At 50.1% G+C, this 24,991-nt stretch overlaps 1 protein-coding gene across 13 annotated transcripts in view; it reads left to right on the forward strand.

Annotated features, from left to right (window-relative positions):
- The first annotated feature begins 801 nt into the window (after nucleotides 1-801).
- The window catches only part of CLEC16A (C-type lectin domain containing 16A), a 200,952-nt gene continuing 176,762 nt past the window's right edge, over nucleotides 802-24,991 (forward strand). For all 13 annotated transcript variants that reach the window (XR_003522964.2, XR_003522965.2, XM_027610767.2 and 10 more), the window contains exons 1-4: nucleotides 802-1,055; nucleotides 13,244-13,372; nucleotides 16,957-17,090; nucleotides 22,704-22,852. Coding sequence is in view for 11 of the 13 variants with exons in the window: in XM_027610767.2 (XP_027466568.1) it covers nucleotides 976-1,055; nucleotides 13,244-13,372; nucleotides 16,957-17,090; nucleotides 22,704-22,852 (492 nt within the window). In the remaining 2 variants the exon portion in view is untranslated. The remainder of the gene's footprint in view (nucleotides 1,056-13,243; nucleotides 13,373-16,956; nucleotides 17,091-22,703; nucleotides 22,853-24,991) is intronic.

A 24,991-nucleotide genomic window follows, 5' to 3' on the forward strand; every position in this document is an offset into this window, starting at 1 on the left:
AATGGTGAACCGGGCAGTCTTGCCTCCGGGGAGCTTCACTCCTACTCCAGGACAGAAATTTAGATACATTTTTTTGGCTCATGTGGGGAGTTGGAGGTTTCTTTTCTTCTTCTTCAATGTGGTAGTTTTGGGAAGTGAAGACTAGAGAAACCCTCTGAAAGCAGAGGACGTTCAGTTTTGGTACACTGTTGCCTAGAGGCCTTTCAAAATCCATTTTTTAAGTTGAAGTGGAAAAAGAAAAAAAGCTGTAAGGACAGTCAAGACCATTGACGATTTGGTACAGAGTAACTTACTGGGGCATAAAATAAGGGTGCCAGGGTTTGAACCACGCGCGGACTAGCTGCATGACCTTGGGTAAGTCAACCCCTCTGTGATTCAGTTTCGCCGTAGGTAGCATGGGGGCTAGTACCCAGTTCATAGGTTGGTGGTTAGCTTTAATATCAGTATATGTAAAGCGCTCAGGACGGTGGCACATAGGATGGGCCATGCAATAGCTATTCTTATTCTTATCATACAAGCTAAAGATTGTAAACATTGCGGTTAACTTTCAAGCACCCATCTTTACCGATTCCCTCCTCAGGCCTGCGCGCACAGGTTTCCCATTCCCGCCCACCCTCCGATACTGCAGGCTCTCCCCCTCCTCTCGCTCCGCCTCTTCTCCAAGGCCGCAGGCCCGCAGTTGCGCGATGCACGCCGGGCCTTGTAGTTCGTTCGCAGAGTCCTGTCGGCGGGGGCCTCGCGAGCGAACTGCACTTCCCAGCGTTCCTCGTGGCGGCGGCCGTAAAGCGCGGCGGTCGAACGGCCGGTTCCGGCTGAATGTCAGTGCGGAGCTGTGGGCCGGGGAGGAAGGTGGTTGGCGGTCTCTCTACCACCTCTGCGGCTGCCTCCTCCGCTTGTGCTGCCGCTGCGGGCGCCCGGCCGCTCGGCCGCTCGGGCATGAGACCGTGAGGCGGGCAACGGGTCGGGGCCGCCGACATGTTTGGCCGCTCGCGGAGCTGGGTGGGCGGGGGCCATGGCAAGTCTTCCCGCAACATCCACTCCTTGGACCACCTCAAGTGAGTGTGTTGGGGGCTGAGGGGGCCAGGCCGCGGGGCTGGACGTGGGGTTGGGGGCGCATAGCCCCAGGCTGGGGGCGCTGCGAGGTGTGAGAGCGAGGTGGAAGGCGGAGAGAGACCCCCGGGAGAGGCTGTACGATGGTTAAGAGCGAGGGCTCTGGAGTCAGGGCGCCTGGGTTCGAACCCTGACACCGTCGCTCCTCGCTGTGTGACCTTGGGCAAGTGGCTTAGCTTCTCAGAATCTCAGTATCCCCATTTGTAAAGTAAGGACATAGATTTCAGTTTACGGATGCAGAGTTCGTTGTTCCCGGGGGCAGCGGTGGGCACCAAGCTTCTGGGGTGGTACTTCTTAGGCTGGACAGCTTAGGGGCCAGAGATCTGGCCCTGGGAGTCAGATCGGGGTTCGAATCTAAGTGTGTGAATTTAGGCCTCAGTTTCCTCAGTTGTAAAGTGCTTATAGTGACAGCACCTACTCCCTGTGGTTGTTTTGAGGGTTGGGTAAGGGAATGCTCGTAAAACGAAGCATGAACAAGTGCTCAATAAAGGACAATCGTTAAATTTTTTTTCCCTTGGAGTCTAAGGAGGGTGCTACCAGAAGTAGAGCTCTGGGGGAGGACAGGTGGCCAACATGGTCCTGGGAAGCAGAAGTGCACAGAATGGCCTTGCAGTCAGACCTGCATTCAAATCCTAATTCTACCGCTTAATGGCTGTGTGACCTTTGCCAAATTACTTCACTTCCTTGAGCCTCTGGTTCCCCATCTGCAAGTGGGGATGGTGTTCACTGTTCAAGGATTCAATAATGTCATGCATGGAAAGAGATTGATCTAGTGTCTCTTACGCTGTAGGTGGCTAATAGTTGTAGCTGTGTTTATCAGCTAGGTCAGGCGTTCCCAGACCACCCTACCTAAAGTGCTTCCCCACTTCAGTTCCTTTCCGTCTGATCTTTCTCTTGCTTTCAGTTCAATGCCTGTCTTCACTATCTGCCTTTACCCTGTTTTTTTACTCCTTTTCTGTCTGCTCCTAAACTGGTACTTCCAGGAGAGCGGAGACTGCTTGTTCTGCTCACAGCTGTATTTCCAGCATCTAGTGCTGTGCCTGGCACACAGTAGGAGCTCAGTGGCTACCGAAAGAGTGGGGAAAAAATGGGTGAACTGGGGACAGGTGCAGAGCATGCAGACAAACCTAGGATTTTGGGGGGGGTGAGGCGATGGAAAGTAGAGACTTTTGTGGAGGGAATGACTTCAGGCAGGAAAATCTAGTGGGGGGGGGCATTTGGGTTGGGAGTAGGCAATCTTCTGGTGGTAAGAAATAGGCTGGTTTCCAGAGGGAGCTCTGAAGATTACTAATGGGAAGGAAGAAGGTTAGAGGGGGGAAGCAGGGAGAAGGAAGACAGGGGCCCAGGGAAAGGATTGGTGGGAGGGAAATCAGCTGGGGCTTCTCATTTGGCCAGGGGTTGGGGTGCTGTGCTTCTCAGCTGTGTCTTTTCTAGCACGGAACAGGCGTTTCATAAACGTTTGTGAGTCTCAGAGTTGGGGGGCAGGAGGGATCAGTATGCCGTAAGGCATGGTTTTAGGGAAGTGATGAGAGGACATAGGAGAGAGGCACAGGACAGGAGTGTGTAGGGAAGTCAGGAATCTTAAATGGGACAGCAGCTGGACTGGAAAGGGAGAGGCAGAAGGATTTCAGGAATTTAGAGAGTGGGTGTATGTGGCTGAGAAGGGGAGGATGGTTATCTAAAGGAGGTTGGGCCTCCCACCAGCATCCAGGTACCTGCAGGCTTTCACCGAGCTCTGCCTGCCTCCAGCCCTTGTAAAGTACTTTAATAATTATTGAATGCATTTTTTTTTTTTTTTTTTGTGCTGGGTACTTACTGAGGATTTCCTGTGTGTTATTTCCTTTAGTCCTGACACGTCTGAGTTATAGGAACTGTTACTGTTTTACATTTTATAGAAGTGGAAACTAAGGTTCAAAGAGGTTAAGTCACTTGCCAAAAGGTGACAACTGACACGGTCAAGAAGCCTGGATCTGACTTCAGTGCTCGCACCACTGCACTGTCTTTCTGAAGGAAGCTGCTTCCGAAGTCAGTTTGGGCAGACTTTCAACTTGGTTGAGTCTCTCTGCCCAATGGGGCATCTTTACCCACCAGCCAGCCGGGGAATGGTAAAGGTTCTCAGATTCCTTTGAAGTGTCTGGGAACTGCCCAGGTTCATTGTTTAGGGTTAAAAGGCCATTGGGTGCTTTTGGAAACCTGAGCTGCCTGTCCTGGATCAGGCAGATCAGCTTAATCCATATTACAGTCTGAGGAACCTGGCAATTTGCAGACTGCTGTGGGGTTTAGAAGATCCCAAAATGACTTGGAAAAGAGTGTCATAAACAGCTAGTGCTCACCCCAGTGCTTGTGATGTTCTTCATTTGGCTCTGATAGTAAGCATCTTGGGCCATAGGTACAGAACAGCTCATTCCCTGAGGGAGTTCACAGGCTGGTGGGGGAGACAGCCATAAAGCCAGTGACTGTAGAGCAGGACAAGTGCTGGGATCTCCAGTCAGGGTTCTGTAGGAACCCTTGGAAGCTTTCTGGGGGAGGCAACACCAGAGCAGAGTCTTCAAGGACAGAGCCATCATGTGGGGCCGCAGGATGTGGGAGGGGGACCCTGGGGTTTGTGGAGTATCAATGTGGGGCTGGTGGTTGTAGGAAATAAGGCTGGAGGTAGAATGGGGCTTGGGCTTCATCTGACACGAAGAGTGACCAACCATCCTGGTGTGCCTGGGACTGAGGGATTTCCCAGGACATGGGACTTCCAGTGCTAAAACCGGGAAAGTCCTGGTCACCCTAATATACTCTTGGCTTGATCTAGGGCAGTGTGGGTGGAGAGGAAAGATTAAAAAGGATTTTTTTTTTTTTTTAAGATTTTGTTTATTTGACAGAGAGACAGTGAGAGAGGGAACACAAGCAGGGGGAGTGGGAGAGGGAGAAGCAGGCCCCCCGCTGAGCAGGGAGCCTGATGCGGGGCTCGATCCCAGGACCCTGGGATCATGACCTGAGCCGAAGGCAGACGCCTAACGACTGAGCCACCCAGCCTGCCCCAGAATTTAGATTTTTTTTTTTTTTTAAAGTTTTTTTGGACATGCAAAGCACCTAGGAACCCTCCCCATTTTAAAAATAATTAAGAACAGTTTGAGATTTAAAGAAAAATCGAGAAGATAGTAGAGAGCGGGAATTGCTTTTGAACCACATTATTCTTCCTAACATTCTCAGCTTTCAAACTGGAAAGGAATCTTTCTGTTAGAGTTCTACTTTGCTAAATAATGGGAAACCGTGTGCCTGTGGTCCTTGTGTACTGAATCGAGTTAGAGATTCAGTCGAAGCAGACTGAGATAGTAAGAGGTTATTGGCTACACGTCATGGGTGGTGTTTATTGCCCAGACTAGTAGCAAGGCCGTGACACTAACAAATGCCCACCAGCAAGCAGAACCTTTACTGAGATGGAGTTGTGGATTGCTTCTGAAAGATCACCTTTAGCAGGAACTGCAAGTCCACAGATTGGTAGAACTGTTTTGGTGTTGTGTTGTGCTGTCCCCTTAATTCTGATTACCTTTATGTGTGGGTCAAGATTCTTGGTTGTGAGTGACCAAAACCCAGCTGGAATTGTGTTACGTCCCAAACAGAACTGATCGGCTCCTGTCCCTGAGCAGTCTGTCCTAGCTAAGCCATGGCCAAGTCCAGGTGTTCAGACAAAGCTGTCAGCATCTGTCTCTTTCCAGTTGTCTCAGCTTCTGTGTTGTTGGTGTCATTCTCAGCAGGCTCTAGGCTTACATCGTATCAGTATAGCCATCCGTGGGAAGAAGCGCTTTTTCTCTAAATAGTGTCCAGAAGTGAGTATAGTTGGACCAACCTGGGGTCTCATGCCTGACCCTGAGCTAGTCACTGTGGCCAGGGGTATGGGGTGCTCTAATTGGCCCTTGCCCCCAACTGGGGCAGCATCAGCTCCTCCCAAGCTAGTGGACAGAGAATGAGAGAAAGGGGTGGTTTCCCCTGGGAAAATCTGGGGTTCTTACCCAAAGAGAAGGGGAATATGTATCTAGCAGGCAGATGCTCACCTGTTCCCGGTTTAGTCAACTTTTGCCTAAGATAGCACTGATTTTTTTTTTTTTTTAAGATTTTATTTATTTTGACAGAGCGAGCGAGGGAACACAAGCAGGGGGAGTGGGAGAGGGAGAAGCAGGCTTCCTGCCGAGCAGGGAGCCCGATGCGGGGCTTGATCCCAGGACCCTGGGATTATGGCCTGAGCCGAAGGCAGATGCTTAACGACTGAGCCACCCAGGTGCCCCAGCACTGATTATTTTTAAGGGTATAGTATTGCCAGACTGATTTCTTTTTTTAAGGATATCATATTCACCATATCACTTATAATGAGCCCAAGGCACCCATTATGTCAAGTCCAAGTTCTTCCATCCAGGCCTCCAGAGTGCTCTAGACTCTCTTGCCATCCATTTAGTTTTGGAGCACAGGTGAGGGCCTTCTAATGCAGGCTAGGGAGTCAGGAGCATCCTTGGTAGGCAGACACCCATTTAAAGGGAGGTCTAAAAGATGAGAGGTGTGCCAGACTATAGGGGGTAGGGTGGACGCAGGGATGCTGTAGGCAGAGGAAACAGTGATTGAGAGGCCTGGGCGGGGGGGGGGGGGGGGGGGGGGGGGGGGGGGGGGGGCGTGGAGAGGAGAGGGAGGGAGGGAGGGAGGGAGGGAGGGAGGGAGAGAGGGAGAGAGGGAGAGAGGGAGAGAGGGAGAGAGGGAGAGAGGGAGAGAGGGAGAGAGGGAGAGAGGGAGAGAGGGAGAGGTAGGGGCAGGCTCAGGTCATTCAGCAAGGGGTTGCATATGGGGGCAGGGGGAAGTGTAGGACCCCAGAGCAGATCGATGAGGCAGGAGAGGTCACAAAGACCTCTCCTTAAATCACATTAAGGAATTTGGACATCAGGCTGAGAACATTGGGCAGCCCTTGAAGGTTTTTTTGTTTTTAACTGGAGTGCCATGGTCCAGCCAAAATTTGCAGGGTCGGTTGGGGGAGGGCCAAGCAGGAGGTGGGCATCCAGTTGGACCGCTGCGGCCTTCTGGGAAGTGACGGTGGCCACCTCCTCTAATCCAGGGGTGTTTCTTGTGCCACTTCACCTTGATGGGCCTCCTGTCTCGCTCTCTGTGACACACATCTCACACACCCACCTGTCTGCATCTTTACTCTCTCCACTTGAGCGCTCCTCTTCCTGCCCATCCAAATGCCCACTGTATCACTGAAATACCAATTCTTCCATAAAAATTGTCCTGGTGACTTCAGCAAGAAGCTCTGCTGTCATCTGTAATGTCACTTGTCCTCATTCCCACTCAATACATTCTCATGTACAGTCTTCCCATCACCAGAGTTAGACCAGCCGTTAGATGCTCTGGGCTTTTCAAGCTTTGTCCCAGCCATAAGTTAGATCCCCAGGAAGCTGGCCAGGGTTCCTCAGGCTTGCCCTTTTGCTGTCACAAATGGTGTTACTTGAGCATATGTTGTCTCTCCCAATTTGAGCATAAGCTTCACAAGGACAGAGACCTGGGTGGCTTGTTCACCTGGGAATTGTCAGATGCTGGCACAGGGCCTGGCACCCAATGAGTGATCAGCGAGTATTTGTCACAGGATGAATGAAAGAGGCAAGTTCTGGCCAGGCTTTTCTTAACGGCCTGCTCTGGCCAGTTTGGTCCCAGCATCCATGCTGGAGCTGTGACTTTGTGTGTAGGGCTGCAAGCCCTGCCTGCACCCCTGTGTGGTTGTCAGCATCCCAAATCTCAGACCCAGTCTCACTGGCTGGCCCAGTTTGACATCTTTCTGGGGTGATTCATCGGGAGAAGCACTGCCTATCACACTTGTCCCCAATCCTCTGGTCTCATTGCACCCCATGTGGAGCTTCTCCTTGTCTTGTAGGCCAGAGGGCCGGGTGTTGACCACGTGTGGTTCCCAAGGCACGGAGGGAATGCTCTGGGTAGTCTCTGCCATGGTGCTGAGCAGACCGAACAGACAAAGGCTCTGTGTCCCTCTGTCCCCCAGACATTGTTATTTGGGGATGTGTGCTTTGTGGGGAGTGGGCTTCTGGTCTTCTTAGGCCTCTGCCACTCCACTTATCCTTCCTCACACTTTAGCTTAAGTTTCAGGATTTTCCAGTAGGAGCATCCTAAGAGGCATTTTTTTTTTTTAAAGATTTTATTTATTTATTTGAGAGAGAGAGAATGAGAGATAGCACGAGAGGGAAGAGGGTCAGAGGGAGAAGCAGACTCCCCGCCGAGCAGGGAGCCCGATGCGGGACTCGATCCCGGGACTCCAGGATCTTGACCTGAGCCGAAGGCAGTCGCTTAACCGACTGAGCCACCCAGGCGCCCCCTAAGAGGCATATTATGGTACAGGTCATAAAACTTGTATGAACTTAGTGTGTGTCTCTGAAGTGGACATAACGATTATTGACTGTAATGGTTTAACCTGTGAAATAAGTGACTCTTGAGAGAGCACAGTCTGTGGAGGCAGAATTTGTTTACAGATCATCCTTGGCGAGGAGCCTCTGGTGTGTTGGTTGTGCACTGGCAACAGGCTATGGTTTTCTATCCAAACATTTCAGACTCTTCAACTTACCACTCAACATAGAGCTCACGCCTTTGCAGGGTCTGATACTGATTCTACATTCTACAGAACTTGTGCTGGAGATATGATGTTGGCTGTTTTCTGAAGAAATAGAGTAAGGGTCAGTTAAAAGTACTGACTTTAAGATCTGATATGTATTTTCATGCCTTTTTGGTTTGTTGTTTATCTGCTTGGTTTCCTTGCATGCTAGGCATTCATTTATAACTTCATGTAAATGCTTGGCTAATAATAGTGTTTACTTTGTTGTTTGCATTTTCTATCCTATCATGGTTATAAGCAAGGGGTCTGGAGTCAGACTGCCTGGGTCCTCTGCATCAGGACTCTGGGCAGATCCTAGCCTCCCAGAGGCTCAGCTCCCCGGAGCATCAACCCCGCTTATTTTAAGGGTTTAATGAGTGAATACATCTGAAGTGCTCAGAAGAGGGCCTTGCAAGAGAGCCTAGCTGCAGCTGTTTTGATAAAAATCTGCACACACAGTTTGAGAGAAAATGTTTTCATTGTACCAGTGATCATTGTGAGAGAAAACTCTGTCCTTTTGCCTTTGGAAACTTATCTGAGATAGGGACAGAGCCTTGCACACCAAGACAGCCATGGTGGTAACATCGTTGATCATCTAAACAATGAGGAATCCTGATGTCTAGCAGAAGAGTAACTGCTGTGCTTGTCCTGTCAACTGTGTAGCCATTACAGATGCTTGGAAATAGTTGTCAATAACAAAAATGCTTTTATTACCTTAAGAGGGGGTGGGAAAGATGGGCAGGGAAGTGGATCTACAGCAGGAGCCCAACTACATGAATATCCACAGCAAAGGAAAAGACCCAAGGAAACAGATCACATTCCAGCAGTGCTCATCTCTGGGCAGTGGCCTAATTGACAGGTCTCTTTTGTTGAAGCATTCAGCCTTCCTAGAGTGAGTGTTATGCTCAAAATCAGAAAGTTATTAAGCTATATTGATATCTCTAGATAGTTGAATTACTTGATCTTCCAAAGCTCTGGAACTAGGTGCAGCGTTAAAACATTAAACCTCAATCCATTCAGCTATCCCCCCCGCCCCATACATTTAAGCAAACATGTGTTGAAGGCCTCTTTCTTCCTTCCGCATTACCTAAAACCGTGTGCTAGGGTATATAGTGGGCGTGAAAAGATGAGCAAGGTGCTGGTACGATCATAGAAATTTGGAGGTTGAGATGTAGTGGGTATTTGCATCTACCAACAGCAGACATTTAGAAAATGAGTATTTCAGGTGCTACCGTTTACAACAGCATCAAAAAAACATCAGTTACCTATGAATAAATCTAACATATGCCAGACTATCCAGCCAACAATGAGAGAAATGTAAATGTCATGATGTTACCTTATTGTAAAGTTCCCTCTATATTTAGCTAGAGATTTAGGGCAACCTTTTATTTATTTGACAGAGAGAGCCAGCTAGAGAGGGAACACAAGCAGGGGGAGTGGCAGAGGGAGAAGCAGGCTTCCCACCGAGCAGGGAGCCCGACGCGTGGCTCGATCCCAGGACCCTGGGATCATGACCTGAGCCGAAGGCAGACACTTAACGACTGAGCCACCCAGGCGCCCCGAGATTTAGGGCAATCTTAAATCTTAGCAAGTAGTTTTGTGGAAGTTGAGAAGGTGATTTTAAAATTTATATGGAAATGTAAAGGGCCAAGAATAGCCAATAAAATAATGAAAAAACAAAGGGAAAAAAGTTGGAGGACTTCCATTATCACATAGCAGGATTTATCGTAAAGCTGCAATAATCAGACACCGTGGTATCAGCACAAAGGTAAATGAATAGATCAGTGGAACTAGGGCATTCAGAAAGAGTTCCCACAAATGCAGTCATCTGATAAATGACAGGGGTGACATTAGAGTGCATTGGAGAACCCAGGACCTTTTCAGTAAATGACGCTGAGTCAACTAGATTTCCATATGGAAAAAATTTTAGCCAATATCTTACACCATACACAGAAAAATCAGTTCCAGATGTTTGCTAAGCCAAACTGCAAGGTAAAACAGAAACTTCACAGTAACAGGTGCTTGCTACCCTGCTCTCTGAGGCCTTGCTCCCGTACCATCTCCCGTGACGGAGAACTGCCCATCCTTTGGCTCATTGCACGACCCCTGGCCCCCAGCTTCTGGGATTTGTAAGGAATAAATCTTGTGACTCTACTTCCTTTGCATGGGTGTGATGAAACTACACTTTCAGTCAAACGACCCGGTGGGTTTCACTTCCAGTGTGGGAGCGACCGTACTCAGGGAGCTACTTGCTGCCCCCATGTGGGTGCCTGGTGCCTGTTCATTCAACTGCATATTCTTTTTTTTTTTTTTTTTTTTAAAAGATTTTATTTATTTGACAGAGAGAGACACAGCGAGAGAGGGAACACTTAGCAGAAGGAGTGGGAGAGGGAGAAGCAGGCCTCCCGCGGAGCAGGGAGCTCGATGCGGGGCTCGATCCCAGGACCCTGGGATCATGACCTGAGCCGAAGGCAGACGCCTAACGACTGAGCCACCCAGGCGCCCCTCAACTGCATATTCTTAACAGCACACCAGCTCCACTTCTCAACACAGAGGGCTTCACCAAGAGATGCCAGGAGTTAGAAGTCAGGACTGGTCCTAAAGATTTTAAACCCTCCTATCCCTCTTGGGCGTCTTCGGAGCCATAAAAGCCACTGCCTCTCCCACTGGGCCAGGAGTGTGTTAGTGGGATGCTGTGGATGATCTCCACAGAGGGAAATGCCAGAGTGGGGAGGATCTGCCCTTCCCCCTGATGCTGCCCACGATGCCTGCCCCAGCAGGGTAGGGGGCATACTGTGGGTCACATGCCGAGTGTCACTGGTGGCCATGGGGTGAGTGATGCAGCAACACCGAAACCTTAGTGGGAGCTGGTTCAGAACGCACACTTGGGGCCTTGCGCCCATAAGTCAGCTTTGGTGGGTGCGTCTGGGGTGGGGAGCTAGAATCTGCAACCGAACGGGGATTCTAACGTAGGGGGCCCTTGAAGCACAATTTGGAAAACTCCATTCTTTGAGCTTCTTGGGGAAAAACGCATAGGAGGGGAGGTGGAGGCAGAGATTCACGAGTGGGTCCTCCTGCATTTTATCCAGGGTGCTTCAGTGCTGTGGAGTCCTCTTCGCACAGGGGGAAACTGGCCTCCACGCCCACGTGCAGCCCTGCTGGTAGATTTGGGCACAGGTGGTGGAGATTTCTGTATTCGGAGAGCTGTTCTAGCTCCTGTGTGTTAGAAGTTGCATGCAATCTTTGATTCAGTGATTAAGTGACGCACTGTACTGTCTTCAAAATATAACAGACAGCAACAATATTAAATAAAATCCAGCCCCCTAAAGCAGATTAGGCCTTACTGTTCTATCTGCAAGGTTCTACCTCTTTATACCCTACCCATTTTGGGGGATTTTCGATGGTAGGATCCTGTCTATTCCCCTCTCTTGCTCACCAGCCCCACCTCCACACTGAAGTAGCCATAAAAGAAGTCAGAAGGTGACTCTTCTTGAGTTGGTCCCTCTTGGTGTCCCCCTTTTCTTCCCAAACCATGACAGCCGACGTCAGTCTATGGGCCCTGGACATGCTGTCTTTTTATCCTATTTTTTTTAAGTTTTTATTTAAATTCCACTTAGTCAACAGTGTAATCAGTTGCAGGTGTACAAGTTAGTGATCGTGCTCATAACAAGTGCCCCCCTTAATCCCCATCACCTATTTCACCCATCCCCCCCTTCTGGTAACCATCAGTGTGTTCTCTATAGTTAAGAGTGTTTCTTGGTTTGCCTTTTCCCCCCACGTTTGTTTTGTTTCTTAAATTCCACATAAGAGTGAGATCATATGGTATTTGTCTTTCTCTGATTGACTTATTTTGCTTTGTTACATTCTCTAGCTCCATCCACATCAGATACAAAAATACTAACTCGAAGGGAGGGGGCTTCTGGCTGGCGCAGTGGTAGAGTGTGAGATTCTTGATCCTCAGGGTTGTTTGAGCCCCACGTTGGGTGTAGAAATAACTTAGAAATAAAATCTTACAAAATTGAGGGACAACCCTGAGGGAGAGAGGGGAGTGCCTTTGGGAGCCAGGAGGCAGGGGTGTCAGCATCTTCAAGTCTTCTTGGAAGAGATACATGCACCCCGATGTTTACAGCGTTATCAACAATGGGCAGATTATGGAAAAGAGCTCAGCTGCCCGTTGCTAGATGAAAGGGTAAAGAAAATGTGGTATATGTATATATATATACACCCACACAATGGAATATGACTCAGCCATCGAAAAGAGTGAAGTCTTGCCCTTTGCAACGATGCTCTTAAAGCTGTGCAGGTGGCACTCCCAGGGCATCTGGCGAGGTACTAGTCCCCACACCACCCAGGACTGGCCTCAGTGATTCTTCTGGTTGCCCTGACCACCGGTAGAGGCCTGAGGAGGGGACTGGGTCTACCTGCCTCTACCCCAGCGGCAGGCACAGGCCTGGGGCAGCAGAGGCCTTCCAGGAACACTTGGGTAGGTGAAGCTCAGGGCCATAGCCTCCCAGACCCCCCCTACAGTAGGTACCCAGCAAATGAGGTCAGTGCCCTGAACTACAAGCTACCCACTTCATTTGAGCTGTGAGTTCTGGTGGCAATTCCATTTTTATGATTTATTTACTTAGAGAGAGCGTGCACGCACGGGGTGGGGGGCAGAGAAAGAGGGAAAGAGAGTCTTAAGCAGACCCCACGCTGAGTGCAGAGTCGGGCATGGGGCTCAGTCTCAGAATCCTGAGATCATGCCCTGAGCTGAAACCAAGTGTCAGATGCTTAACTGACTGCACCACCCAGGTACCCATGTTTTTTTTTTTTTTTAAGATTTTATGTAAGAGAGAGTGAGACAGCGAGCATGCAAGCCGGGAGGAGCAGAGAGGGGGCTATTTTCCGTCTTGAGCAGGGAGCCCCAACTTGGGGTTCGATCCCACACCCCTGAGATCATGACCTGAGCTGAAATCAAGAGTTGGACGCTTAACTGAGCCACCCAGGTGCCCCCCAAGGATAGTCTTGATTGTACACCATATTTGCCCAAGGGACTGGCTTTGAGACCTCCCCTCCCTAATCTGGGGCTCTGGCTCTAAAGCTCTGCAGCAGCCTGGCTGAGGGTTTTTATGCTAGATGCTCAGCCTGGGCCATGTGCTTCCATTTGCTTCAACAGCATCAGGATCACCTGGGGCTGTGAAAAGGCCCGTGAGTCCCGCTGCTTCTGAGTCTCCAGCTGGGCTCCAGTAGCCCCACTTTATCCAGCTTTCCAGGTGATTCTCGTGCACACGGGAGCTTGAGGATGGCCGTTTTCAAGAGCTCGATGATTCTCTTGCGTCTGTTTGGGTTGGCATGTTTCCGGTTAACACTTCACAGCATTGCCTGCCATTTTTCTTGGGTGGTGAGTTGCTTCTCCGAATGGGAGTTGGGCTAACCACATCTGAAAAAGCACAGCCAGATTATCCCATTGAACCTGGCATATATTTCAGTTGGTAATCTGCCATTTTCTTTCCTTTCTGTCAGGTATCTATACCACGTCTTGACCAAAAACACCACAGTCACAGAACAGAACCGGAACCTGCTAGTGGAGACCATCCGTTCCATCACTGAGATCCTGATTTGGGGAGATCAGAATGACAGCTCTGTATTTGAGTAAGGGTTTCCCAATGTTTTTGTTTTTGGACTCTCCTTCCTTTGAATATTTTTCTGAATGTATGCCATGAGTCATTCCTGTGACGTCAGGATTTGACACCCATTGGGTCTTGTGCAGATCTCAATCTATCTCTATCTATATAAAATGACCTTGAAACACTGGAGAAATGTAAGCTGACAGTGGGAACGTCAGGGAAATGAGTGTCTCTCGAAAAATCTGGAAACCTGATAGACAATTTTCCAAATAGTGTCCGACAGTCTCCCCAAAGGAAGGAGAAAATGTCCTGGGAAGTTAGCTTCTAAGTGAAATGAAGGGACCTTGCCTTGGGGAGACACGAAGAGCTCATCTTTGTTATGTTTACTGCTGGGTAGGCACAGTGCTGAGCTCTTGATGAGATAATCTAAGTCTCCCAGCTGCCCCCGGAGTGGAGGCCCTCCTGTCCTGAGCATCGCCATTTATGCTCAGGGTCGCACAGCTGGTAAGTGGCAAAGGGGCTTCTCCTCATTCATGGACAGCCTCAGTTTCCTCATTTTTTTAAGGGGGGGAGGGGCAGAGAGTCTTAAGCAGACTCCACACCCAGCACGGAGCCCCAGTGCAGGGCTCTGTCTCATGACCTTGAGATCATGACCTGAGCGGGAATCAAGAGTCGGACGCCCAGCCGAGTGAGCTGCCCAGGAGCCCCTCCTCATCTTTAGAGAGAAAGTTCCTGCCCAGCGCCTGGTACAGAATAGGCACTCAAGAACTGTTACCACATGATAATTTGTAAGGATGTCCCTCCTGGACAGTTAGAAAGCAAAGACTGGAAGCTGTGGGCAGCTTCCCCAGTAGGCCTGTCTCCGAGTCTGAGTGCAGAGGGATCTGGCTTATGATAGCCACCAAACACAGATTTTATTTTTATATGAAATATTCTCAACTCTAAGTACGGAGGCCACTTAAAAAACCCATTTAAAACAAATAAAGGTGTTCCGTTTCCAACCTGGCTTCTTCTTAGATATTCTGATTTTCCAGATAGCTCTCTGTTTTTATCAGTAGGGTTACCTAAGATAAAACTATTTGTGGAAAATGCAAACCTGTGACACTGGCCTTTTCCCCAAAGGAAAACGTGAGGAAAGAGGGAGGTGTTGTCTGCAAACGGGGCTGGCATCCTTTGAGGATGCACAGGGAATCAATCAGTTGGTTAGTGTCTATTTTGGAAATGTGAATGACCTTTGGGTTAAAGGTTAGAAACCGTGTCCCCCTTGACTAGAGTGGACTTTCTGAGCCCATCTGTTGTCTCAGAAAAACTGCTGAGCCCTTAGAGGCCCAGCGATTCCTAAATGGCTCCCCAGGAGAATTTATTTTTAATCCATTTCTTTATTTTAGAATAATCTTAGATTTATAGAAAAGTCACAAGGGTGGTACAGAAAGTTCCCAAACACCCCTCACCCTGTCTCCCCCACTGTTAATATCTTATCTGACTGGGGTGCATTTGTGGAAACAAGCTAACCCTAGTACGTTAGTGTTAAGTAAACTCCAGACTCGATTTGGATTTTGCCAGTTTTTTCATGAAGATCCCCTTGCTGCTCTAGGAACACAGTCCAGGCTCCCACAGTGCATTTAGTTGTCTCCTCTGAGCTGTGACAAATTTTCATTCTTGTTCCTGACCTGGATGGCTTTGAGAAGTACTGGCCGAGGGTCCTGTAGAATGCCCTCTACCCCCGTCTGGGTTTCTGTGATGCCTTTCTCATGATTAGCCTGGGGGTTATGGGGAAGAAGACCACAGTGCGCTTCTCATCCCACAATATCAGCAGTCAAGATACCCACCTGCTCTCTTGTGAGGTTAATCTGATCACTTGCTTAAGGTGGTGTCAGCCAGGTTTTTCTACCATAAAGCTGTTCTTCTCCCCTTTTCCTACACTGTTCTTTGAAAGAGAGTTGCTCCATTTAGCCCACCTGGGGGCGTGGGGATTTAGCTCCAGCTTCTGGAAGTGGGGGGTGAGTTTCTACATACATTATTTGAAATTCTTCTGCACGGAAGACTTGTCTCTTCTTCCCGTTTATTTATTCAGTGATTTATTTATATCAATATGGGCTCGTGGATGTTTATTATATACTTTGGATTAAAGTATACTGTGGATCCAGTACTGTTACTAAATGCTGTGTTATTAATACTAATTAAAACGCAATACTGCATTATTGGATTAAAGTAGACTTTGGATCCAATACTGTGTTATTTTTTGTGTGCTCCAGGTCCAGCTTTGGGAACTGAGGGCTCTTTCGGGTTTGGGTCCCATGACCCTTGACACACCCCGTCCTTCTGGTTTTTTTGAGCACTTCCTTACTTCCCTGTACTCTAAGATGCTGCAGGCTCATCTTGTATTTTCCTTGCCCCAGATCTAGAATTAGCCATTTTTCTAAGGAACCCCTCCCTCCCCTAGGGAGTTTTAAAAATCCAGGCTCCTGGATTTCATGCTAGACCTGCAGAATCTGTCCCTGGGCCAGGTCTAGGTACAGACATTTTAACAAGTTCCCACGTTGGTCATGGTGCTGCTGTGAGCTTGTCGGGGGATGCTGATGACTTCAACCTGAAGCAAAGGAAGACAAAATAGGCCAAATGATAGAGATATTCTGGGGATCGACGTGCATGGCATTTGTAGGCAGACAGGTTCCCAGAATCAGAATTGGAAAAGGTTTGATTTCGTGTTTTTCTGGTTTGCTTATTCGTTTACCTTTTCATGAATTCAAACAGAAGTTATGCAGCACTGAGCAAGAGCCAGGCCCATGATCCTGCCACCATGGAACTGACAGCCGAGGGGAGAGAGACCCCCAGAGCCAAGTGACAGACACTTGTGACTGCAGGGACCTGTTCTGAATCACCCAGAGGAGCAGTTACCTGGTCTTAGCTTGCATACGGAGGACACATAACTAGAAAACACCATTTTCTGCCTTTCAAGAAAGGCATCAGGGGGTCCTGTCTCCATTGTAAGACTAAAAGAGCCAGCGTGTACCCCCAAAAGTCCACGTCCCCAGGCTGCATGTAGACAGATGTTCTGTCTAGAACAAGAAAGGCAGAAGCTGACCTGGGGGCTGGGTAGTCCCCCCTCCCCCATCAGCCCCTTCAATCCCTTCTAGTTCTTTCCCCCCCCAGATTTGGAAACTCTTTTACTAGCATTATCTTGCCCCTTTGTAGGGAATTCCAGGTGGTGCTGTTTAACACGCAAAGATACCAAAGCAAAGGAAAGAGGCCTAGTAAGGAAAACTAAGGATAGAGAGCGTTAGATGGGAAAAGCTGCCTGGCAGGTTTCTCAGCACGGGTAGATTACTATGTAATCACAGTGCATTAAGATCTTCCCCATTCTGCTTCCCAGGATCAGCGCTGTGCTCACATTCTGGGGAGAGAGCGCAAGAGGCCACATTTTGCTGTGGTGGAGGACGGCGTCCGCGGGGAAGCCGGGGCCTTGCAGGCAGGGTGATCCAGCTGCTCTGCAGATGCCTTTGGGGGTCGGGGGCTGTCCACACCCGTGTGCTGTGTACGTGGCCAGTGGATGATTTGTATTTCCACGTGTAGAAGCAAACCACTGATGCTTTTCCATTCTCTCCCCAGCTTCTTCCTGGAGAAGAACATGTTTGTTTTCTTCTTGAACATCCTGCGGCAGAAGTCGGGCCGCTACGTGTGCGTTCAGCTGCTGCAGACCTTGAACATCCTCTTTGAGAATATCAGTCACGAGACCTCACTTTGTAAGGATGATCCTTGATACTTGCCTCCTCACCACTGAGCTTTGGCAGCACGTAGCTTGGCGTGGTTTCCATGCTGCTTTTGCGTGTCTGTGCTTAACTGTGTGTCTTTGTGTGCTCGGGCTGCTGTAACAGAAGGCCCTGGATTGGGGGTTGAGACCACAGAGATCTATTTTCTCATAGTTCTGGAGGTTCGAAGTCCAAGATCAAGGCGCCACCGGGGTAGTTTCTGGTGAGGCCGTTCGTCCTGGTTTGTAGATGACCATCTTCTTGTTGCTTCTGGTGTGGCCTTACTTTTTGTGTGCACACATGCAGAGAGAGAGTTCTGGTGTCTTCCTCTTAGAAGGACACGAGTTTTTTTTTTTTTATCAGGGGCCCACCTTAGGACCTTGTTTAACCTTAATTACCTCCTTAAAGCATCTGTGTATATGTGGTCACAGTGGGGGTTAGGGCTTCCTGGTGTGAGTGGTGGTATCATGCAGTTCGGTCCATAACACCAAGTTTATCCCTGTGTGGTGTGGTACCGTGAAGGGCTGAGAGGGCTCCCCTCTGCTCAGTGATTTTGGGCTGTTCCCATTTTTTTCTTTATAACTTGTCGGGGTCACTGAATCATCAGCCAACGGAATAAGGGCTAGAAGCAGCAAAGTGAGGAAGAACGGCCCAGGAGTGTGCAAGGGTGTGGCTCGGAGCTGCTTCTCTGTCCTCACTAAGCCTGGGCTCTACATCTGAAGCAACCGCCCTGTGAGGGCCGTGCCCTCACTTAGTGCCCAGGGAGTTCCAGTCGGCAACCCGTGGTGACAGCTCTAGCAAGGCCAGAATCCAGAAGGGACTTCGGCCCAGCCGAGTTAGTTCAGGGGTCCACAGCTGGGGGTGATTGTGCCCCTGGAGGGCATTTGTCATTGCCTGCGGACATTCTCGGTTGTGGTCGTGGGTGGGGGCTGGGGTGTTGTTGGCATCTGGTGGGTAGAGCCCAGGGGTGCTAAACATCAAACAGCACACAGGACAGCCCCACACAGTAAAGGATTATCTAGCCCAAAATGTCAGCAGAGCCGAGGGCAAGAAACCGGGTTTAGCTTCTCTTCCTGCGTGCTTGACCTCTAGCTTTATTACTCCTAAGACAACTACAGCTGGCCCCAGGCCCTGCCTGCCAGAAGCTGGGAAGAGAAGACAAGTGGCTGAATGTCTGTGTCAAAGGTGGGCTCTAGGTCCCAAGACAGGTTTAGAAAAAGTTTCTGGTGGGTGGAAGGAGGTAGAGATGGTGGCATTCCCCCTCAAGAGGAGGCAGGGAGCTCGCCCAGGCAGGGCTGTGCGTGGTGGCTCTGGGAAGCGGCCACTAGGTGGTGCTGCTGTCCTGGGAGTCTCTGCTCACACTTCCCGATGAATATGAGTTGACGCAAGTGAGTTGACTCACTCTCCCTAAGTGGTTTCCCGTGTTAACAGCTTTTGTTACCCTGGATATGAATTGTGTGCGGTTTCTGAAAACTCCGAGCGGGGAAGACCCGGCTCGGGGGTGCAGGCTCTGGACTGCGACCCACCAGGTCCCGGCCCGGCTCTGTCACTTTGGCCTTGCGTGGGCTCCGGGGGTGGACTCTCCGCTCCCCGCTGCGGTTTCTGCTTCTGTGAAGTGGAGAGGATACTCATATCTGGGGAATAGAGTGGTCTGAGGATTAAGTGTGACAGCGGATGTGCAGAATGGAGCCTGGGGTCTGGCAGATGGAGGCGTCCACTGGAGCTGCTTTCATCATTAAATCCAGCATTCCCCCAAATGTCTATCTATTCTCGGGTAACCCGGCCTAAGCCCAGCTAGCCACGGCAGTTGGGATGGTAGAAAATGCTGGAGTTTCTGGATCACATGGCTTTTCTTGAATTAGGACTGAAAAGGGGGCTGTTCTATGAGAAACGCAGGCAGACGTCACTGTCTTTAGGAAGAACTCACCAGAGAGCTTTTATAAGCCCTGCAGAAGGGGCAGACATCACCACCTTTTACAGCACTTCGATTGGGGGCGGGGGGAGGAGGACACGTGACTTTGGCTCTCATTTTTATTTTCCAGTCATAGGAAGGAAACGTCCTTATTCAGCACCAAAAACCAAACAGCACAAGAATATAGAAAGCAAAAGTTCCGCAGAGCCTCTCCCTCACAGTCCAGTGGACACATAGCATTTTGCCATTTGTTTCTGTTTTCCCGACTTCCTGCCGTATCTCAGATCTTCATGCATCCCGTTCACGTGCCCCCACCTAGTGTGGCTCCGGAGCTGCGTCTTGCTGAGCCCTGAGCTCGTCAACCTGCCCACGGTCATCGAGGTGCTTTCCGGGTTTTCACTATTACCAGCAGCCATTTCACAAGTGCACCTGTCGCCTGTCGGGTTCGGTGACCTAAGTCACAGAGGGCCCGAGAGACTGAGATTACTTAGAGACTCCTGGGTTGAGAAAAGGATACCACAGAAAGTCGGCCACCCAGTGAGGGGGTAGTAGAAAAATCCCAGCCGAATAATAGAGGCACCTCGGCTGCCTCCACGGTGGCCCTCACCACCCACAGAGTCATCCTGTGGAGGCCCTGGAAAAGTCCCTGCTGGGGAATGATGGGAGCATGTGGCTTTTCCAGCTCAAGAGTGCAGCCGAGAGGCTCTTGGTTGTATGTCTGAAGCTGCCAGCAGCGGCGTCCATGCCCCTGGTGGCCTGGAAGCCGCCAGCCAGTCAGGGTGGGGCTTCCCGTGACATCTCCATAGTCCGTTCTCCTGCCAGCTCATTCATCTCCAGCCACAGCCAGGACAGAATGGGGAAGAAGGGCTCTAGGCCTCAGGATCACCTGGGCTGCTTGTTACAAGTTAAGATTCTAGGTGGGTAGGTTGTGGACTGTGCACAGAATAGAGCACTACATGGCAAAATGGAGGAAAGGAGTGGATTCTTGCCACTGCCTGTGGCAACTCGGATGCCTCTCAGATATGGTGACCGGTGATAGGCCAGAACACGAGAAGCGTGCGTGTCGTGGTCCATGGATAGGAAGCTCGAGAACAGGCAACACGAGTCTGTGTGCTTCAAGTCAAAGTAGGGCTTATTGTTGGGGAGAGGGGGTTGACTGGGCAGGGCTGTCAGGGAGCCTTCTGCGGAGCTAGAGATATGTTCTGTCTGATCTAGATGGTCCTTACATGGTGTATAATGTTTGCAAAAATTCATCCAGCTGGACACCTGAGATTCGTGGTGTGTATATGTATATACCCCTGTGTGTGTGTCTATATGCTATATATACATATAAATTCATAGGCACCTGGATTTAAGATTCACCTGTATGTAAATTTCCACACACATCGAGCTGTACACTGAAGAGTTATGATGTGTGTAATGTCATTTTTAAACAAGTCAATTAAGATTCTTAGGACCCCCCGCCCAGACCCACTGCCTCCTCTCTTGGAGCTTCAGGATTTGCCTCAGAAATTGTTAGAGTCAGGAGGTAGAGAAAACTGTGCTACGACTACAGACTGCAGGGCCTGTCTCTAAAGCCAAGAACACCCAGGATGCTTTTCTGAGGGCAGTGGCTTTCCTGGAGAGCTGGCTTCTGAGAAGAACCCAGCAGTGGGCGCTGCCATGGTCCCTCTCGCCGCCCCGGGCTCCTGGATGATTCTTTGGGGTGCATTTGGTGATGGCAGCCTTTCTAGTCGTACTTTGGTTTAGGTTGGGTACCTCTTTGGCATGAAATAACGGTCTGTTTCCCGTTCTCCCCCAAGACCAACTGTGTTCGGTCCTGGTGGCTGGAGGGTCATTGGGGTCTCCGGGGTCTCCATGTAATAGTGCTAAGAGACATGGTGGTAGCTGCCATTACTGCGTGCTTTTGCTTTGTGCCCCTCACTGTCCATAGTGCTTCGTCTGCTTTAATCCTCACAGCCGACCCCTGGGGAAGGTACTGTTATTCCTGTTTTTGGACAAGGAAACTGGAGAATAGGGAGGGTAAGCGGCTTTCCCAGGGTCACCCAGCTAGAAGTGGCAGGGGCAATGTGGCTCCAAGTCCCCTTCAAACGCAAGGCTTCTGAAATACGAGCAGGGCCCCTTAACACGCCCCGTGTACCTCATCCACCCCAGAGATCTGAGTCGGTGGGCAGGGCTGGGGCCCAAGGTTCCATGTGTCTGATGAGCTCCAGGTGATGCTGGGCTGCGGGGTCTGAGGACCAGATTTTGAGTAGCCAGGTTCCCAGCCATTGAGCTTTACTGCCTTACCACATCTGCCTGCAGGTGTGGGTGTTGATCCCATTATGCCTTTAACTATTGGGGGGTGGCGGTGGGATGGTGCAGCGCTCACAGACTGGCTGCCCACAGGATACACAGTGTGGGATGGCAGCACCTGCTTTGCAGGGTGGCTGGGAAGGACCCAGAGACTTGCCTGGACAAGGACCCAAGGCCAGGGTTGCGAACTGCAGGCCCACAGGCTGCAGCTGGCCTGTAGACCTATTTCTGCCTGCCAGTCCAGCATGAAGAACTAGCTGGTCCTGTGGCCACCATTGCAGAGTCACGGGCAGCCTTCAGATGTCTTCCAGCTTCCCTCACACAGTTGGAGGCTCCCCTGGTGCTGGGCCTCCATTTCTGCAGGGGCTGGGAGTTTGGACGAGGGTGGCCGTTCTGCAGTTGACCCCCCCTGCTTCGGGCCCTTGCCACCCAGCCTTCATTCTTCATCCCCATTAGTGCATGACATTGACACAGACTTTGACCTAGGACCTGACTTCCAATTCCATCTCTGGGACTGACGGTCTCTGTGACGTATGGAAAGTTAATCAGCCTCTCTGAATTTTTTTTTTTTTTAAAGATTTTATTTATTTATTTCAGAGAGAGAGAGAATGAGAGATAGAAAGCACGAGAGGGAAGAGGGTCAGAGGGAGAAGCAGACTCCCTGCTGAGCAGAGAGCCCGATGTGGGACTCGATCCCGGGACTCCAGGATCATGACCTGAGCCGAAGGCAGTCGCTTAACCAACTGAGCCACCCAGGCGCCCTGAATTTTTTTTTTAATTCTCAGCAAAATGGGGAGAACAAGACCTGTTGGGCCGGATCCGATTGTTGTGGTGATAATGTAAAGCACTCAGCCTGGTGCTGGGCGTGGAGTGGAGGATTTGGCATGAAGTAGCTTTTAGGAAATCATGTTGCTCTATGGGGAGGAAAAAAACCACACAGCCCTTTGTCACATTCAGGGATGGCACTGTGACTCTTGATGGCAACATGGAGCAGCTTTTAATAAAATACAGTGCTTTTTCCCCTCATGTGTGGGTGGTTTGTGAAAATGCCCACACACCAGCACATCTACCCCACCCCCACCTCTATGTTGAACTTTGCCAGCAGGGAAAAAAATGTTCAGAAGTTTTTTCTATTTGGTGTAGGAGGGAGGGGTAGCCCGGGCCTTTCTCTCTCATGGCTCTTGTACTTTCTGGAGGCTGCGCATAGCGGCTGCCTGATTTCTGTGTTGGCTAAAGGTGAAGTTGCTCCCTGTTGCCCTTTTGAACCCCAGCAACCCAGAAGCTTGATGGGTTCGAGCATATTCAGAGTCCTCTGTTACCTGACTTTGTCTGCTTGGCTTTCCTCCGACACGAATTAACCCATCTGTTTTGTGTTCTGTTTTTTTTTTTCCTCCCTCTAGATTATTTGCTCTCTAATAACTATGTAAATTCTATCATTGTCCATAAGTTTGACTTTTCCGATGAGGAGATTATGGCCTATTATATATCGTTCCTGAAAACACTTTCGTTAAAACTCAACAACCACACTGTCCATTTCTTTTACAACGAGGTAAGTAAGTGCCAGAGGGGTACGTACATTGGGGCGGAAAGCTAGCCGGTCAGAACAGCACTTTCAGGCCGGGTGGCCTCATATCTGTTGACAAAGCACTTGCATGCTCACCCTTACCTGATTTTCATAGCGACACTGTCAGACCTTGACCTGCTTTAAAAAAAAAATGTTGGTGTTTTTTTTTTTTTTTTTTTAATTTATAAGTCACCTCTCTGTTTTTAAGTAAAATTCAGTTTGTGCTACCTGAGAGCATTGCCTTCTCGGCAGGGAGAAGTGCCTGAACGTTAACTCGGGGTTGTGCTTCCCTGTGGGAAAAGCCTGCACTGTGGTTCGCCCTGGCTTTGCTACTTCCCTGCTGCATGACCTCAGAGACTTCTCCGTCCTCTGAGCCTCAGTCTTCCCATCTGGGAACGGGGATGAGAATCTACACCTGGCAGGATTTTCCAGGGGTTGAATTAAATGAGATGATGTCTTCAAAGCCCCTAGTACGTACCTGGCTCCTTAAAATCACAGCCATTGCTGCCCTTCACTAGCTAACGTCCCTGGTATTCCTTGGGAGAATTACTAGCAATTTTAGTAAATAAGTTGCTGCTGTTTTCATGGTGAAAAGGAACTTGAGAAGCTCAGTTTATCTCATTGGTAAAAGGTACCGATACTGGCTCTCCTGGTCTGGTTCATCCTGTGGCCGCTTCATTGAGGATGCAGGCTCTTTCATCTGTCTGCTCCGCTGACCCTATAGTTGGCAACCGTCCTCAGGCTTGACCCCTCATGGTCTCAGGATGGCTGCAGCAGCTCCAAACATCACATATTCATGCACCACTGCCGAAAAGCCTGAAGAGATCACTTCCCTTCTTGTGTTCCTTTCTAACTTCTAAAAACACTTCTTTCCCAGAAGCCCCCCAGCAGACTTCCTCTTGTGTCTTCCTGGTCAGAATCGTGCCACATCTCCCTCAGCGGGTGTCGGGAATTTGGGAGCAGCCTCGCAGGGCAGCTTTGCTTGGTCTTTCATGAGGCTAGATGTGAAGGCTGGATTGGGTTCGGGGGATCTGCTTCCAAGGCGGCTCACGCCTGCGGCAGACCAGTCAGTGCTGGCCTTTGGCGGGAGGCCTCAGTTCCATAGGCTTCTCCAGTGGCTGCTTGAGTGCCTTCATGGCATGGCAGCTGGCTTTCCCCAGAGCAAGTGACCCAAGACACCAAGACGAGCTGCAGTACCTTTTGTGACCCAGCCTCAGAGGAGACACACCATCTTTCCCACCATGTTATTTAGGTCACACAGGTGGGCCCTGACCCAGTGTGGGAGAGCATGATAGCACATGAATACAGGCCACTGTATTGGTGGTCACTGGGCCGTCCCGGAGGTGGGCTACCACACAGCCATGTGCTGTCTGCTTCTGTCTGCTTCTCTCTAGAATCAGACCGTCCACTCAAACATACCCTCAGAGTGTGGGCAAAATCCATCCAGCTGTCCCCATGGGATGCAGCAAGAACAGCCTGGAGTGGGGAAGAACTGGTCTCAGAGGGAAGAAACATTAGTTGTCAACCACAGCCACAAAATGTATGGCAGTTTGAAAAATTAACATCGTGTGGCCCAGTATCTGGCAGATGGTAGGTGCTAGTTCACCATGTCCAGAGACACGTAGATGATCTTTGCATCGTGCCAGAGACTCCCCGGGTGGATGAAATTCAGGCCAGAGAGAGGTAGCTCCACTCAGGTGCAGCTGGGCTGTGTACCCCAGGATGAGAGGATAGGACCTTGCGATTCTGGGACCAGAGCGATGCTTCTGGAAGAACATCCTGCCGGTCACCAGGGGAGCTGTAGCAGCCTTATTTTTGAGGTGGGCTCAGTTTCCTCTTGCATGTCGGCCAGTGCTGTAGCTACCACTTGCCAAGGGTACACGTCTAGTGCTCAAAGTGGCATTGCCCCCATTAGACAGTTGTCACCGTGCTCTAGGCCGGCTGTTGCCTCTTCCCCACGCCCTCACTGCCCACGGGTGCCCTTGGAGCGGAGATGCAGAGCCATGTGGGACACTGGCCAGGAGAGGGCAGCAGAGCTTGCCCCGCACAGCTCTAGGCCCAGATCCAGGCCCCAGCAGTGCAGTTCTCTGCTTGGGAACTGCTTTGATCCCTTCTGATGGTATC

This window comes from Zalophus californianus, chromosome 10 (genome assembly GCF_009762305.2).
Source record: "Zalophus californianus isolate mZalCal1 chromosome 10, mZalCal1.pri.v2, whole genome shotgun sequence".
Taxonomy (NCBI): Eukaryota; Metazoa; Chordata; class Mammalia; order Carnivora; family Otariidae; genus Zalophus; species Zalophus californianus.